The following is an 18,319-nucleotide window of genomic DNA, read 5'->3' on the forward strand; positions in this document are numbered from 1 at the left end:
ATATATATATATATATATATATATATAGTTCTATGGCAAGCTATGATAGAATGTAATATAATATAGGTACATATATATATATATAATGTAATATAATATACTACTAATCGTGTATGTGCACGCACATCTAGTTTGGCAGTAATACTATTTCCAAAATTAACCATAATTAATGTTGATTTCAATATTAATTGTGTTTAATGCAATTAATGTCTTTTCCAAATTATTGATGATGTGATAGATACATCATTGGAGCAGCGTGAGACGTTGGATATAGGTGGTTGGATGGCTCAGATTATTTGGATTCACCAAACTCATGCTTTTATTAGTACAAGTAGATTTATTTATGACAATGCCACTAGGAATGCCATTCACCAAACTCATTTCTCTTTCTTTCTTGCCATGCAGTGATGCTACCGGCTGGTCAAAACAGCCTGGGTTGAGATGAAAATAGGTAAAAAGCCTTAAATACCGTTTGGTAGCTCTCTACAAAGAGCAAAAGGGCAGGGAGGAATTGGTATTACCTGACTCTAAAACAGAGGGTACAGAAAAGATAGCTAGCTACCCAGAGAAGATTTTCGTGCTTGAATCTGACGCAGAATTGTTATAAATTTATGCATTACAACCCTGGAGCTAATGTAGTCAGTTCATACAGCAATACTGTAAAATTCTTGAGCCATAATGTACTGAGATTCTGAGGTTTGCTACAACTGGAGTATCTACAATGCACAGTTTAGTAAGCATAATAACAAGGTTTTATGAATCCATAGTCCATCAGGTTTAATGCAATTATGCTATATATATAGAATCCATAAGCTAACACAAGCAGGATACAATACACCCATCAGCATCTAGGCATACTTCAGGCCATGAGCAAGGATTGTATATTTAGTGGGAACCTCCAAGACGAGCCTAGGCCCCTCACTTGACCTGGTTCCACGCGCGCAGCCAGCCATTGTCCCCACTCACGCACCCACGTCACCGTCTGGTTCCATTCCCAGAGCCAGCCGTCAGTCATGCTCAATTACACATGCCACGTCCGTACCAAGGAAGCTTGTGCTGCAGCCTCGCCTGACTCACTGAACTTGGCAAGGGATTTTGGAGAAGGGGATTCAATCGGGAGGTGAGTAGAGCACACAATTGAGAGGGCTGTGTGGTGGGGGCATGTGCTCCAGTGACTAGTACAAGCTGGGTCAATATGAGTTAATGAGGTAGTTTCCGAACCAATATAGTCCAGGCTGGTCAATACATCAGCATAGCAAAAACGGAAGACATAATATAGACAGACCTGTTTGTCCTGCCTTTACTTATTGTGTTGGAACCTGTTTGGTTAAGATTGTTAGTTTGGCTCTCGTTTGTTGCATCTTACTGTAGGGGCTGTGTAGCCTGGGATGTAAGTGTAGAGGGTTGTGTTGGTTGCATTTGTGACTCCATTTTCTTTAATCTTTAATATGGCATTCTCATAAATGGGAGAAAAGCAATGTCACATTTATAGTTTCAGAGTCAACTAGTGGCATTGAAATTAAATTCCATTTATTTACTGATATAACACAGGCTGCACAGTAGAAGCCTGTTTTAATGCTGATCTTAAATGTTAACCAAAGCCTTCACCATTCTCGCCGGCAAAACAGAACCGAAAGCCAAGCCACACCTTGCTGTTGGAGGAAAGAATGTAACACGGAGGATGAGGCAGACAGAGTAAGCATGAGGCGGGCGATGGAGATGGGCAGCCAGCTGCCCCGCCGAGCAGGGCTGAGTTAAGCATCAGTTCCCGTGGGAAGCAGAGCCCAGCCTGACGGTATTTGTGATCTACAAGCTTGGGTGAGCATAGGCATTTGAGGGCAGAGGTTAGGTCGGACCACTTCATGGACGAGTCAGGACATGGACACTCTTTAGTATTAGCATTCCAATCTGGAACGCCATTCCGTCCAGAAACAGAACCTACGTTGCCATTTTGGAGAAGAAAAATAACATCAAAAGAGACATTCTTAATACTTTGTGCCTTAGGGTCATAGTAATACAGGAACAGTATGGTATACCTTTTCAGCAGAATGGGCCAAGGAATTAAGCAGTACAGGCCATAAAAAATCTAAGAAGGTGAATGAGGCGAACTGTTTGTTTCTGCAGAAAAACAACATAGTGGAGCGTGTCAAGCAAAATGTAAAAGAGTACAAGTACATAACAGAAGGAATGAATAGTTTGCTATTTCCTGAAAGAAGTAGAAGTGAAAACATGAGATTTTCGCTGGAGCAAAATCTAAGAAGAATGAATTCACATATTGACAACCGCAAGCTAAGGAAATATTCTCGTTACACCAAAGAAAAGAGCTATAGTAATTACATATACCCAATTGCATGTTCTGGCAGCTCTCATCAGTTTGATCAGTGATGATAAAATGAGGATATAATAGGCTCAAAGACGACTTTAATATCTGGCAACCTTAAAGATGCAAAATTGAATGCTACCCTGAATCCACTTCACTTCAGGTTGGCTGCAAAAGAGAAACCATTTATCAAGATTCAAGAAACAGGCAAACAAAAATATCAAACCTCAACAATCAGTTTGGCAGCAAGATGCAGTTTTCTTGGCAAGAGAAAGAAGACTTTAATCTTTTAATGTTTCAGGAGCAGGTAATATATTCTACGATAAAAATCTATTCTGTTCCTTGTGAATCAAGCAAATCAGGCCCTAGCTCAACCAAGCTCGGTCCACAAGAATTCACTGACAAAAGAAAGCTCAAAACTCACTTATCTTTATAGAAAAGCCTCCATGATATATAACGAAACAATTCCTCATTTAACACTATCTTAAATTTCCTTTCTTTATTTGACACTGAAAAACTTTTTCTTCCCTATCTAACAATGAGTCCAAATTTTATGCCCTTCATGACACTTCCGTCCATTTTGGGCCTAAATGACACCTGAAAAGACCCTTTTGCCCCTATCTTTTCAGGTGTCATTTATGCTTAAAATGGACAGAAGTGTCATAAAAGGCATAAAATTTAGACTCGTTGTTAGATAGGGAAGAAATCATTTGTCGATGTCAAATAGGGCATAAAATTTAAACATGATATTAAATAAGGAATTCTCTCATACTCATGAGGGGCAAAAGGGCCTTTTCAGGTGTAATTTATGCTTAAAATAGACAGAAGTGTCATAAAAGGCATAAAATTTAGACTTGGTGTTAGATAGGGAAGAAATCATTTGTCGATGTCAAATAGGGCATAAAATTTAAACACGATGTTAAATAAGGAATTCTCTCAAGCTTAGTATGACTTTGTACTGAAGTTAGTACAAAGTTGAGACACTTATTTTGGGACGGAGGGAGTATATAAATACAAAATCCTCTTAATGGTCTTGTGTGTGGTTAGTGTCTTGGTGCATAGGTTATATCTCCCAATGGAAGAACTCAAATAAGCATAAGAAAGATGGTAAACATTATTAAGTGAAATATAATTGGTATTTAGTTGGTTCTACAAAATTTCTTGTGGTTGAAAGTTGAAAGTAAGGACTTCACTTAAGATGCTCTTGGCTTTTAGAGCATGGTTAGGTCAAATTTAAGTATATCTGCTTTATTTGTCCTTTGGGCTCAAGTGCATCCCCTTTATGCATTTTTTTCTATAACACATACATATAAAATAACATGTATTTCAGTACACGACACTCTCAAAGTTCCACAATATGTTCTCTAGACAATAGCCAACTTGCATTGATGGAATCACCAGTGCATTTATTAAGAGGTTATGCACACCTCTATGAGGAGTCGGTGTTCTAAAAGACAGTTGCTTAGCCCTTCGCCAAACCCAAGGTCCCACCCCGCCACCTAAGGAGAGATGTACTGATAGTTACCAAGACCGTGGGTCGAACAGGTCACAGAAAAAGGTTGAGTAGCTAGAGAAGTGATCATGATCCGAGTGAAGCCAGGCCAAACGACCCTAACTACCTGGCCACAAAACCAATTGCTAGTAAGAATGCAATATCAATAATATATTCCCTCTGTTTCACTATCTCTAGCCATGGCCCTAACATTATTTGCTTTAAAGTACTTGTCAATCTAGGGAATGAAGAGTGTAGTTATTGTAATGTTTCCACTCTACCTTTTCTGTACTAATTTTGAAAATGTCAAGTAGGTGTAGCATATCATTAAGTAAGGGTATGGCTATTTATCTCTCTTGTTCTCGCCTAGTTATTGTGCAAGTCTTTTTCCCAGCATCATGGCAAGAACATTGAACAAGGGTCGACCGCTAGACTTGCAAACTTGTGGAAAGATAATAGTGAAATGGGGCATTGTACGATGTCATACCATGTACCTAGTCTCAACTATGTGAAAATAACGGGGTACTGCATCCGGTTGTGATGAAAATTCACCCAAACTATTAATGAATCCACTAAACTGCATGAGCCGACGCTTCATGATCCTGCAAGCTCACAAGGAAACGCAAGAACAACGAAAGAGGATCGACGGCTAAAAATAATTTGTCAAGCCTCATAGAGGTTGGGCCCACTCTGGACCACCCAGGTCTTCGACAACTCTTGCTTTAAGGTCCTTGAAAGCAATTCTCAATCAAACCAAATGGCCATACTAGCATTTATGCCCTAGAGGAACTCTTATGTGCACCAGAACATGCTCCAATTAACAACAAGATCAACAACAGCATTAAGTTCAACCCGTGTAGGTTATTTATCTGATCGACACCGATTTCCACATACACGCACAACTACTTAATAGCCGAAGTTACAATTTGGAATCACTTGGCTACAATGCTACAAGCTCAGGTGGAAAACGGCTTTGTTTAGCTGGCTCGGGCCTTGGACTTATCTTGCTTCATACCTATTGTTGCCTTGCAGCTGAGGATATGACATTGAATGTTAACACTCGAGGTGTTAGGGCAATTTGAACAATCAACTTGATTTCATAGGCGCATATCAATATGGTTGATCTAACACGCAAGTCCATAAGAAGCCATTGTTGTGTTTTTCCTGTCCACCTACTAGTTGTTTCTCCGATAGCACAAATCGCTACCGATCACACGCACAACTGTTAGGGTTGGGATATTTGGGCAATCGACTTGATCTCATAGGCAAATATCAATCTGGTTCAATCTTCCTATCCACCTACTAGTAGTAGTTCTTGATGAGGGTGAAGATATGTTCGGTGTATTTGTCTTCATGCACTTAATGAAGGTGAAGATGCAGTGATGCCCTTAGCCCCTAGTTATGTCACCTTTCCCCTTAGTATTTGTTGACGTGCAGATACAACCAAAGACGAGTAAAGCAGCCGCTATGCTCATGGATACCTCTCTCATGAACTACTCTCTTCCTACTACCCTTACATTCTTCTACATTTTTGGCTCCTCCGAGCCCTAAGCCATGGTTCCAATGCTCATCAGACAACAATTGATCGTCACGCTACTCGGATCATTTCATCACCTAACAACACTGACAAAGATGCATACAACGCCCTACCAATTTGTGTCACCAAACTCTTCTTCCTCTCTCTCTCTCTATACCTTGCATCTCAACTCGTCCATTCATTGTGCAACCCAATAGCATCCTAACAATGATCTAGATTGCCAAAGGCCATTGATCCAAGAGGTGAAACATGGAACATGAGTATAAATATTCCACACTCATGGTATTTTAGTATATTGTGATAATGGTCCATGCTATGCAGAGCAGGGTTTTTACCAGTCGGTAGAGCAGATAAAAGTACACTTTGTCTATCATTCTAGTAGTTAGGACATTGCATGGCACTTCACCCCCCCCCCCCCTTTGCCATTACCACACACATCTCTTGTGCACTTTTGCGCCCCCCCCCCTCCCCCTCCTTGTTTTTTTGGCACATCTCCTGTGCTTTTTTGTTCCACAACAAATTGTTGCTCCTTCTATTCCTTGTTTTTTTGGCACATCTCCTGTGCTTTTTTGTTCCACAACAAATTGTTGCTCCTTCTATCTCCCCCAATCAAGCACAACAAGTTATGTAGATATTGCATCTTGCAAGATGATTACTTACCAAACAAAATGAACAACGATGACACTATACTTTAAGCAAGATGAATACTTCAAACAGATTCAACAACACTATTTAAGTACCAGTCCATAGATTAACCACACATGCAGCAAGGTTTCTACATTGGTTGCACTAGATGTCCTCTCAGCTAACAGGCATACATTAAATTAAAACTCCACCATAAAGTACTACTGCATAGTCTGACTAAGCCTGTAAACCAGCCAGGGTTATGCAACTCAATACCTACTGCAGATCAGGCCTAGCAATATTGGACTGCAGATCAGGCCTAGCAACATTGGACTGCAGATTAATCACATCGGAAAGGTGTTTGCTGAAAGCCCATATCTATGGTGATGGAGCTCAGCATTTACAAGTCTGGATCTCATCTTGTACCATGCCTATCAACATATGCCTGACATAAAATAAATAGACTGGAATCAAACATAGGAAAGTTAACGGCTATGTGCATCATTGAATTGCATATTCAAGTTTTTTACCTTCACAAGCTTTTCAATCTTTGTTCCAGACATGGTTATATAATCAGTTATCAATTCTTTAGTAGCTGGTACTTGATGCAGGTCAACTGTAGCAAGAACTTTGTCAACAGATTTTTTTACTATCAGTTTATGAGCATCTTTACTCAGTTTGCCTTCCTTCCAAATAGGTTTCAGCAACTCCTTCACATGTTCTGCCAAATGAATACGGAAATAATCCCTCGTTTTCTCGTCAATTGCTCCATCTTTGGTTCTTTCAAAAGCTTTCACCAAAGTATCGCCATCCAGACTAGAGCGTTCCTTACCAGGTGCAACCAAGCCTGCAAACTCATTTGACCCTTTTGCCGACATATTCCTTGCCAACTTATCATATATCAATGATTTGTTGATATCTCCATCTATAACACCATTCCCAGCAGTGTGCTGACTTGAAATGCTGCAGGATATGTTGGAGGACTTGAGAATATTGCCACTCTCAACTTTGGGAGGGTCCATACTGTCAGCAAGTGGGTCATATGGACTATTTGAAGGTGATGCACTGTTGGGAAACTCAACAAGAGGTACAAAAGGCACTGAAGTTACCCAAGGGTCATCCTTGATTGGGGAAAGGTGCTCAGGCTGACATGAACTGCTTGCACGTAACCCAGGCCTAGATGTACCACAGCCCTTGTCAAAATATACATCTTTATGGAGACCAAATTTCTCGATACCAGGTGTTAACTGATGAAGGGACGGCATTCCTGGGTGAGTAATTCCTCGAGAAGGTTGGCTACCCAAGGAATGAACAGAGCTATTGTGGCCTGGACTTCTGAACCCTGTTATACTGTTTGAGCTGTATGAGGCAAAGCTTGAACTATGTTCTTTCTGATGTTTGTGAGGAAGATTTTCTGTTGGTCCACCATAAGCAGATCGCTTCTCACCATACTGGGGATAGTCAAATGAAACAGATGAGTAAAATGGTCGATGCCAATAATCAGAGACATGAGAATCACTTAGGCTGCTTGCTTTGGCCACATTCAGATCCGGCAACAGCTTTTCTCCATCTAAATGCAATCTACTTAAGGTTCCCCTGCCATCCAAGTAGCTATCAGAGGGCAAACTAATATGGTGTCCCATGAGACTAGGTTTGTGGTTTTTCCCTTGAACTGAGATCTGCACCAGCTCATTTACAGGAGGGGTAGGCTTTGTAGTCCAGAAATTATCAGTTCTGCAAGACCTCTCCTCTGAAATATTTAGGTTGGGCGAGTTATGAGCCAGCCCCCTATGATCTTCGCCATAAGACTGAATGAGGGTCCTATATCGCCCATAGTTGTGCAGATCATTCAAGTTGGATACACATTGTGCTTCAAATCCTTCTTCAGAGCCTGAGCACGGGTGGAGCAATCAAAAGTACTTAGATTTATAGAGCAATCAAAAGTTTGTGGCTGCAAGATATTCTTTAAAGATTATCCTATAAAAATCTCATACCTCTATGTTTCCCATAACCAACTGATGTGAGTGAACCAGCATTTTCTTCTTGACTCCACAGGTTACAAAAACCAGAACCCTCTCTTCCATGAGGAGAAGTGCAATTATTTCCTTTCTTGCACTGGCCTTGAGCATTAAAGGTACCCGTAGGGGTTCTGGTTTTGCTCCCCAGATCTCCACCAGGAGATGAGCTACTAAATCTAGGTTGTGAATGTGTTGAGTGAATTAGTGAATCAAATGACTGTTTAAGAAGTGTAAGATAAAAGAACATATGTCTTACATCAAACACCACCGCAAAGATAGAAATATTGTTCAAAGGTTCAAAATTCCTAGTGCACACAGAAGTAGCAATAATAATAGATGTACCTCCAAGCATTAGTATCTGGCATATCCGGACGTAGAAGATTGCCACTGCCAGCTTTCTTCAGATATTTGACATTGTTATGAGGCAGGAGTGTTGGCTCCTTTTCAGCAGTAGTCACTCCAATAAAACCTAGAAAATGTATGGTTATAATGAGATCCAAGTTTCAACATATACAACCAATTCATCTTAGTGATCTTCATACAAAATTCATACCTATATTCAACTTATTCGTACTAGCCATTCTATATTCCACCAATCAATTAAAACGCTTAATCTCAAAGAAACTGTTAACAGGCTCCAAATAGCAGAAACCCGATACTTGTACAATGTAGCCGACATACACCTAAAGGATTTTTTTTTTAGTCCAGCAGGCTGCTAACTTATACCATTACAATACATCAATCACTGACGAGAATCATTCCATGCAAGATTTCCTAGGAGTAAGAAACAAATTTGATTGAAGATCCCTATGACTGACTCCAGAACCAACTACTGTTGACTGAAGTTCAGGATTTCAATGTTTATTTTCCAGTTTGACTGAACCCTGGAGGCTGAAAAGCTTCTATTGATTTAAGCAAACAACAAATGGACATAGAAGAATGGTACGATCATGGGATATGGGATATAATGGTCCCAAATAAAAAAGGCCACATAGAGTGTTAGCTTTACCATGGCAAAACCAATGATAAGTAAATAGGGTTGGAATCAGAGGATACAATAGGAGCAAACAAATCAGTTAGTGATAGCTTATAGCATGATACGGGCCAAATTTGGTACATACATGTTATGGATGTATTGGGCAATGGGCAATGACAGCAAGAGTAGCAACTTGGAAAAGCTTCTGCTGTTATTTGTGGAGCCCAATTCTGCCAAGAATAATGGTACACAAGGAGTCCAAGTGAAAGGATAAGTAATTATTATAAGACTAGAAGGGAGAGAATTAGGAAAGATTCCAGGAAATTATAAGAAGTCCGACCGTAATAGAAAGGTCTGCGGGGACCAAGGTCTTTCTTCCTTCTCTACTCCAATATTCACAACAATACGCTTAATACAATTCTCATGACTGAAAACAAGCCTTCCCTGCTACGAATGAGAAGGCCATTGGACTTGTCCATTTCATCCTTATATTTGTGAACCACAAGGTTGTGAGGGATGAGCTAATCAAATGTAAACCAAGATAATTCTCAAGATGGACCTATGACTATGAGTCGTAACATGCCATGAAAACCTGTTGCATATCAGTATGCAAGCCTGCAAAACCGCACTCTTGTCATGAGCAATAGACTGAAAAACAATTGACCCTCTCCCCAACATCAGCACAGCAGTAATCACAAGATAAGCATAAGAAAGCACTTCACCATATATGCCAATCGGTTGACTTGATGGTCAACCAAATATTCCTACGTTCCTTCGACAAAATTAGCAACATCCGGGTTTGCCTCAACATTTACTGTGCTAGGCCGTTGGTTGACTAAAGCGATAAAAACGGGTTTGTTTTTAATAAAAACCAAAAACAAGGAATCTGAACCATTAATCATTCATGAAAGGCAGAATTTTATAACTAATTGTTTACGCTTGCGTCACGCAACTTCACAACCAACTGCCCTAGATAGCTATATCCACGTGGTGGCGTAATCTATTAGGATATACAGAAACGGCAAAAAAGTGCCTCAAACAACACGACAAGCTGCTCCACTGATCTACTACATTAACATTGTGTCGAGCTACGATCTAGTTGCTGCTATACTGCACGAGCTGCTTCACCTACTTAAATACATGCGTCGAGCTCCTTGTCGTATAGCAACTAGTCGTACCAATGACGTCACAAGCATAGACCGATACAAGTCATCAAGTCAACCATAGTCAGCAACAGAACTTCATAATAACCCATCTACCTAAAATAGCATAGCAATGCCAGCAACATAAACAAGCGCGAACAGCTACCGTTGAAAGAAAGGCGCGAAAGGCTCAGTTATGCAATTCAAGCATTCCAAGGCAAACCCTAGAAAACTACATGCATAATTTCTCGCCTTCTAACAGATCTCCAACACCCCCTGATGCCAGATCAACTACCCAGCACCTCTCCTACACAAGCAAAACAACTTAGCGAGTATCAATCAATAATCAATCACATACAAGATGTGCATTTTCCCCACCGGATCTTGCTATCCGCGCCTCGCCTGCACAGATCTAACGTTTCAAAGCAATCACGCACCGAAACTAGGAGCACAGGAAGTACATTAACCGGTAGAGCATGCGATTAAAGGGCGATCGAGGGGCGATACCATGAGAAGCGCCGGCGTTCGCGTAGCCCCAGGCCCTCTTCAGCCCGGCCCGCTCCGCCGCCTCCTCCGGCGGGTTCATGATCTCCATCTCCACCTCCCTAATCTCGTCCTTCGCCGACAGCCCGCCGACGGGGCCGGCGGCGGTCGCCATCGGGGGCCTACTACGGTGCTGCGCTGCGCTGCGGCGGCGACGAGGGTTTGGTGGAGGGAGGGAGGGAGGGGACGGGGGCGGCGGCGGCGAGGTGCGCGTGAGGGGGGGTGGGGGGATTTGGGGGCAAAACCTCGGTCGCTTCAGTTTCTTTCCCCTCTCCTATCTCTGCTGCCCTCGCATCGCGTTTCGGTCGCCACGGCGACGGGGTGGCCGGCTATAAAGGGCCGTGCGTCCCGGTGCCGGCTGCGCGCGTGGGTTTGCGTTTCTGCTAATTCGGCGGTCCCGGCGGTATATTTCGGGACGCAAATCCATCAATAAAGGCCTTCATTCATTGCTCCCAGCACGAAACATCGTGCAGCTTTCGGCTTTGACACTTGAAACTCGCAAGGTGCCCCGGACATTCGCCATGGGACACTACTACGTCTTCGGAAAACAGAGGATGAAAACTTGGGATGCTGTCTGTTATCTCAGAAATTGCGCGGGTGATTTTAACGGGGTATTATTCCAAGCGGAACGGGCTTTGCGCGGGTGATTTTAATGGGGTAATATTTCAAGCGGAACGGCGAGGAGGAAACCCGCGGAGTTGTGTGAAAATGGAGGGCTCTAGGGATTGCTTGGCCGACGGCGGCTTGGCAGACCTGGGTTTTTTTGCGTGGGTGATTTTAGTAGGGTATTATTCCAAGTGGAACGGCAAGGAGGGAACCCACGAAGTTGTGTGAAAATGGAGGGCTCCAGGGATTGCTTGGCCGACGACGGCTTGGCATACCTCGGTTTTTTGGGATATCCATTTTACGTGGGATGGTAAAAGAGGCGCGGAGGAAAATATTCAAGTCAGGCTAGACTGATCCACATGTAATGACGACTTTCTGCAAATGGTTCCCGATACGTGTGTCGAGCGCGTTTTTGGTAGAAGAATCTGAACAAACTACCCTTCTTATTCGTGCTATGATGACACCGGTCACGAGAGATAAAAAGCAGGAAGAGGGGATTAAGTTATGAGGAGGCATGGACCCGGCACGAGCTATATGAGGCAATCAGCTAACCAGGACCAAGCGGGTCTTGGTGGGATGTGTAGCATACTGGGTAGGGTCACCAATGACATGCAAAGGTGGAGCCGAACGATTTTTGGATCAATCCGATGGCAGATAGTGAAGCTTAAGGTCTAGCTGCGTGATGCTAAGGAGAAGTCCTTGCGAACCGGGTATAGACAGGAGGTTAAGGAAATAGAAGATAATCTTTTTGTTGACACAATGAGCCTCCCTCGTCGATTTCCATTAAAGAAACCGCCACACAAGCTACAAAAGTATGTTAACCGAAAATAAAGAAGAAAACATCTAAGCAAGGGCTACCACACGCAGGCGGAGCACAACATGTCCAGAAAAAAACACCCAGGCACAACAAGACCAAATTAACATCCATTACAAAAGCTAAAACGCAATCAACGCCACAAGGAGGCCATCCACGTGCCAAACACATGTATACGCAGCCTAATCACCATCATCCAACTCTTATTCTTCTCCTCACGGGATTCCAGCCACGCTTCCCAGAGAACACCTCTCGCAACACCTCCCTGATGCAAGCCACACCCATCTCAGTTGCGTTTCTGTTTGGGGTTTTCTGCAATATACTCTAAGACTTTAGAAAAAAAGCATAGTTTATATACAACAAAGGCAGGATCATCAGGGTAAATCTTATCAAAACAAGCCCTATTTCTTGTCTTCCATATGACACAGCATATAGTAACCCCTCCCCCCCTCCAATGAGGACTACCCTCATATACTTCCTAGGGAAAGACTGAATCCAGTCTCCCATTAAATCACCAACCCCGTCAGGGGTTCTTTTTAGATCAAAGGCGCACATCACCACCTGCCAGACAAACCTGGCCAGAACACGTTTGAAGAGCAGGTGATCAGTGTTTTCTTTGCACCCATAGAAATAACACTCTTCATTCCCAGTCCACCCCCTATTGATCAAGTTCTCCTTAGTAAGTATGCTTCTCTTAATAAGCAACCACATGAAGACTCTAATTTTAAGGGGAACTTCCAGTTTCCAAAATCCCTCTAAAAGCCACCAGGTAATAAGATTTGAGAAACATATATAGTCCTTTCACCACAAACCTATTCTTGCTATTCAGCAACCATAGCATCTTGTCTTTCTCATAACTCAATTCCACTTCATCCATTAGCTTTGTCAATTCCTCCCATTGTCTCAAATATTCACCATGCAATGTCCTTCTAAAAGTGAAACTGGCCCAGCCAGAACTTTTGGCATTTTTCACAGTAATCATCTTATCAAAGGAAATGTTGTATAACCTCGGGAACAACTCTGCCAGCTTTTTATCCCCAGGCCACACATCTTCCCAAAACAGAGTTCTGGCACCATCTCCAACTACCCTCTTGGTCAGGCTAAGAAACAGCTCTCTGACCTCATCAAACCTTGCCAAAAATGAGAGCAACCATCTCTAACCGAAGCCAAAGTACTCTCAGATAGGTATTTATTTTGCAGCATTTCCTGCCATAGCCCTTCAGGATTCTCAAGTTTCCACAACCACTTCATTAAAAGGCATTTATTCATGACCTCAAGATCCAGAATGCCCAAACCCCCGTAGCTTATAGACACACAGACGGTTTGCCAGTTAACTAGGTGGTATCTTTTCTTCTCTAGTGTTTCCCGACACACCATCCGGGCTCTGCTAGCATCCATGTTCTTCAACACCCCCTTTGGTGCTTCCAAAAAGGAGAGCATGTACAGTGGGATGCTACTAAGACAAGAATTCACCAAAGTGATCCTGTCTCCAATTAACAACAAGTTCCCAATCCAGCCAGTCGTCCTTTTCTCAAATTTCCTCTCGGCTGGGTCCCACTATGTATTACTCAATCTTATGTCATCCACAGGGAGCCCCAAGTAAAACAAAGGAAGAGACCCTTCTTTACATGTGAAGATCTCCATGTAGGCATGTTTTTTCCTCTACACCCCCAAAACTTCACTCTTGTGAAAATTTATCTTCAACCCAGACAAGTGTTCAAAAACACACAACACAAATTTCAAATTTCTAGCTTTCTCTAGATCATCCACAAGCAGAAATATAGTATCATCTACATAATGCAAAACAGTCAGCCCATCCTTAACCAAGTGTGGCATAAGCCCAGATATCAGTCATGCTCCTGAGCTCTCTTAACCAGATTTGCCAGACCTTCATCAATGATATTAAACAGTAAAGGTGATGGTGGGTCTCCCTGCCTCGCCCCTTTGTGTGTTGAGAAATATGGCCCAATGTGGTCATTGACTTTGACTGCAACTCTGCCTCCTCTCACCAACTTCATCACCCAGTCACACCAAACATCACCAAAGCCTTTAGCTTGCATCATTTGGTACAGAAAGGGCCACTTGACCTTGTCATAAGCTCTCATTTTCTTAGTTTTCATCTCATGTGGTGTCTCATGCAAGAGAACCACTGTTGGAAATATGCCCTAGAGGCAATAATAAATTGGTTATTATTATATTTCCTTATTCATGATAATCGTTTATTATCCATGCTAGAATTGTATTGATAGGAAACTCAGATACATGTGTGGATACATAGACAACACCATGTCCCTAGTAAGCCTCTAGTTGACTAGCTCGTTGATCAATAGATGGTTACGGTTTCCTGACCATGGACATTGGATGTCGTTGATAACGGGATCACATCATTAGGAGAATGATGTGATGGACAAGACCCAATCCTAAGCATAGCATAAAAGATCGTGTAGTTTCGTTTGCTAGAGCTTTTCCAATGTCAAGTACCTTTCCTTAGACCATGAGATCGTGCAACTCCCGGATACCGTAGGAGTGCTTTGGGTGTGCCAAACGTCACAACGTAACTGGGTGACTATAAAGGTGCACTACGGGTATCTCCGAAAGTGTCTGTTGGGTTGGCACGGATCGAGACTGGGATTTGTCACTCCGTGTGACGGAGAGGTATCTCTGGGCCCACTCGGTAATGCATCATCATAATGAGCTCAATGTGACTAAGGCGTTAGTCACGGGATCATGCATTACGGTACGAGTAAAGAGACTTGCCGGTAACGAGATTGAACAAGGTATTGGGATACCGACGATCGAATCTCAGGCAAGTAACATACCGTTTGACAAAGGGAATTGCATACGGGATTGATTGAATCCTCGACACCGTGGTTCATCCGATGAGATCATCGTGGAACATGTGGGAGCCAACATGGGTATCCATATCCCGCTGTTGGTTATTGACCGGAGAGGCGTCTCGGCCATGTCTGCATGTCTCCCGAACCCGTAGGGTCTACACACTTAAGGTTCAGTGACGCTAGGGTTGTAGAGATATATGTATGCGGAAACCCGAAAGTTGTTCGGAGTCCCGGATGAGATCCCGGACGTCACGAGAGGTTCCGGAATTGTCCGGAGGTGAAGAATTATATATAGGAAGTCAAGTTTCGGCCACCGGGAAAGTTTCGGGGGTTGCCGGTATTGTACCGGGACCACCGAAAGGGTCCCGGGGGTCCACCGGGTGGGGCCACCTATCCCGGAGGGCCCCATGGGCTGAAAGTGGAAGGTAACCAGCCCCTAGTGGGCTGGGCGCCCCCCCTTGGGCCTTCCCCATGCGCCTAGGGTTGGGAACCCTAGGGTGGGGGGACTTCCCCCTTGGCTTGGGGGGCAAGGCAACCCTTTCCACCCCTTGGCCGCCGCCCCCCCCAACCCTGGATGGGTTTTGGCCGCCCCCCCTCCCAAGGGGGCCTATATAAAGGGGGGGAGGGCAGCAACCTACAGCCTTGGGCGCCTCCCTCCTCCCCTGCAACACCTCTCTCTCTCTCGCAGAAGCTTGGCGAAGCCCTGCCGGAGACCCGCTACATCCACCACCACGCCGTCGTGCTGTTGGATCTCCATCAACCTCTCCTTCCCCCTTGCTGGATCAAGAAGGAGGAGACGTCGCTGCATCGTACGTGTGTTGAACGCGGAGGTGCCGTCCGTTCGGCACTCGTCATCGGTGATTTGGATCACGGCGAGTACGACTCCGTCATCCACGTTCATTGGAACGCTTCCGCTCGCGATCTACAAGGGTATGTAGATGCACTCCTTTCCCCTCGTTGCTAGTATACTCCATAGATGGATCATGGTGAGCGTAGGAAAATTTTTAATTTATGCTACGATTCCCAACAGTGGCATCATGAGCCAGGCCTATGCGTAGTTACTATGCACGAGTAGAACACAAAGCAGTTGTGGGCGTTGATGTTGCCAATTCTTCTTGCCGCCACTAGTCGTATCTTGTTTCGGCGGCATTGTAGGATGAAGCGGCCCGGACCGAGCTTACACGTACGCTTACGTGAGACAGGTTCCACCGACTGACATGCACTAGTTGCATAAGGTGGCTAGCGGGTGTCTGTCTCTCCTACTTTAGTCGGAACGGATTCGATGAAAAGGGTCCTTATGAAGGGTAAATAGAAATTGGCAAATCACGTTGTGGTTTTACGTAGGTAAGAAACGTTCTTGCTAGAAACCTATACAAGCCACGTAAAAACAAGCAACAACAATTAGAGGACGTCTAACTTGTTTTTGCAGCAAGTGCTATGTGATGTGATATGGCCAGAAGATGTGATGAATGATATATGTGATGTATGAAATTGATCATGTTCTTGTAATAGGAATCACGACTTGCATGTCGATGAGTATGACAACCGGCAGGAGCCATAGGAGTTGTCTTTATTATTTTGCATGACCTGCGTGTCATTGAATAACGCCATGTAAATTACTTTACTTTGTTGCTAAACGCGTTAGCCATAGAAGTAGAAGTAATCGTTGGCGTGGCGACTTCATGAAGACACAATGATGGAGATCATGATGATGGAGATCATGGTGTCATGCTGGTGACGAAGATGATCATGGTGCCCCGAAGATGGAGATCAAAGGAGCATGATGATATTGGCCATATCCTGTCACTATTTGATTGCATGTGATGTTTATCATGTTTTTGCATCTTATTTGCTTAGAACGACGGTAGTAAGTAAGATGATCCCTTATAATAATTTCAAGAAAGTGTTCACCCTAACTGTGCACCGTTGCGAAGGTTCGTTGTTTCGAAGCACCACGTGATGATCGGGTGTGATAGATTCTAACGTTCGAATACAACGGGTGTTGACGAGCCTAGCATGTACAGACATGGCCTCGGAACACACGCAATACACTTAGGTTGACTTGACGAGCCTAGCATGTACAGACATGGCCTCGGAACACGGAGGACCGAAAGGTCGAGCATGAGTCGTATAGAAGATACGATCAACATGGAGATGTTCACCGATCTTGACTAGTCCGTCTCACGTGATGATCGGACACGGCCTAGTTAAACTCGGATCATGTTTCACTTAGATGACTAGAGGGATGTCTATCTGAGTGGGAGTTCATAATTAGATGAACTTCATTATCATGAACATAGTCAAAAGGTCTTTGCGAATTATGTCATACGCTTTAGTTCTACTGTTTAAAATACGGTCCTAGAGAAAATTTAGTTGAAAGTTGGTAGTAGCAATTATGCGGACTGGGTCCGTAAACTGAGGATTGTCCTCATTGCTGCACAGAAGGCTTATGTCCTTAATGCACCGCTCGGTGTGCTGAACCTCAGCGTCGTCTGTAGATGTTGCGAAACATCTGACATACACGTTTTGATGACTACGTGATAGTTCAGTGAGTAATGCTAACGGTTTAGAATTGTGGCACGAGAGACGTTTTTTGAAACGTCGCAGAACATATGAGATGTTCCGAAGACTGAAATTGGGATTTCGGACTAGTGCCCACGTCAAGAGGTATGAGACCTCTGACAAGTTTCTTAAACCTGCAAACTAAGGGAGAAAAGCTCAATCGTTGAGCATGTGCTCAGATTGTCTAAGTACTACAATCACTTGAATCGAGTGGGAGTTAATCTCCCAGATGAGATAGTGATAGTTATCCATAGTCACTGCCACCAAGCTAGTAGAGCTTCGTGATGAACTATAACATATCAAGGATAGTTATGATGATCCTTGAGCTATTCGCGATGTTTGACACCGCGAGAGTAGAAATCAAGAAGGAGCATCAATTGTTGATGGTTAGTAAAACCACTAGTTTAAGAAGGGCAAGGGCAAAAGGGATACTTCATGAAACAGCAAGTCGTTTGCTGCTCTAGTGAAGAATCCCAAGGTTGAACCCAAACCCGAGACTAAGTGCTTCTGTAATGAGAGGAACGGTCACTGAAGCAGTACTACCCTAGATACTTGGTAGATGAGAAGGCAGGCAAGGTCGACAGAAGTATATTGGATATACGTTATATGAATGTGTACTTTACTAGTACTCCTAGCAGCACCAGGGTATTAGATACCGGTTCGGTTGCTAAGTGTTAGTAACTCGAAATAAAAGCTGCGGAATAAACGGAGACTAGCTAAAGGTGAGATGACGATATGTGTTGGAGGTGTTTCCAAGGTTGATGTGATCAAGCATCGAATGCTCCCTCTACCATCGAGATTTGGTGTTTGCGTTGAGCATAATTGGATTATGTTTATCGCAATACGGT

At 43.4% G+C, this 18,319-nt stretch overlaps 1 protein-coding gene across 6 annotated transcripts; it reads right to left on the bottom strand.

The window, feature by feature from the left end:
* Positions 1–1,508: 1,508 nt before the first annotated feature.
* On the bottom strand, positions 1,509–10,929 carry LOC123182489 (zinc finger CCCH domain-containing protein 36). 6 transcript variants are annotated; one of them, XM_044595063.1, is made up of 8 exons: positions 10,617–10,926; positions 8,334–8,460; positions 7,968–8,167; positions 6,504–7,864; positions 6,250–6,418; positions 2,344–2,488; positions 2,037–2,118; positions 1,509–1,938 (listed from the first exon to the last, which is right to left on the bottom strand). In XM_044595063.1, exons 1-5 carry the CDS (start codon positions 10,765–10,767, stop codon positions 6,389–6,391), a joined length of 1,869 nt encoding a protein of 622 aa, XP_044450998.1. In that variant the 5' UTR covers positions 10,768–10,926; the 3' UTR covers positions 1,509–1,938; positions 2,037–2,118; positions 2,344–2,488; positions 6,250–6,388. The 6 variants fall into 6 exon arrangements, with proteins under 6 accessions (XP_044450998.1, XP_044451000.1, XP_044451004.1 ...); XM_044595065.1 differs by having other exon boundaries at positions 2,338–2,488; XM_044595069.1 differs by lacking the exon at positions 10,617–10,926 and adding an exon at positions 9,113–10,524.
* Between the last annotated feature and the right edge of the window lie 7,390 nt (positions 10,930–18,319).

This window comes from Triticum aestivum, chromosome 1D, assembly GCF_018294505.1.
Source record: "Triticum aestivum cultivar Chinese Spring chromosome 1D, IWGSC CS RefSeq v2.1, whole genome shotgun sequence".
NCBI classification, from domain to species: Eukaryota; Viridiplantae; Streptophyta; class Magnoliopsida; order Poales; family Poaceae; genus Triticum; species Triticum aestivum.

Excerpts from the sequence above, each read along its gene's own strand:
- LOC123182489 (XM_044595063.1), bottom strand. The coding sequence starts at position 10,767 with ATGGCGACCGCCGCCGGCCCCGTCGGCGGGCTGTCGGCGAAGGACGAG. Across the intron at positions 8,461-10,616 it reads GAACGCCGGCGCTTCTCATG|GTTTTATTGGAGTGACTACT; the intron begins GTATCGCCCCTC and ends TACATTTTCTAG. Across the intron at positions 8,168-8,333 it reads CCAGATACTAATGCTTGGAG|ATTTAGTAGCTCATCTCCTG; the intron begins GTACATCTATTA and ends TTCACAACCTAG.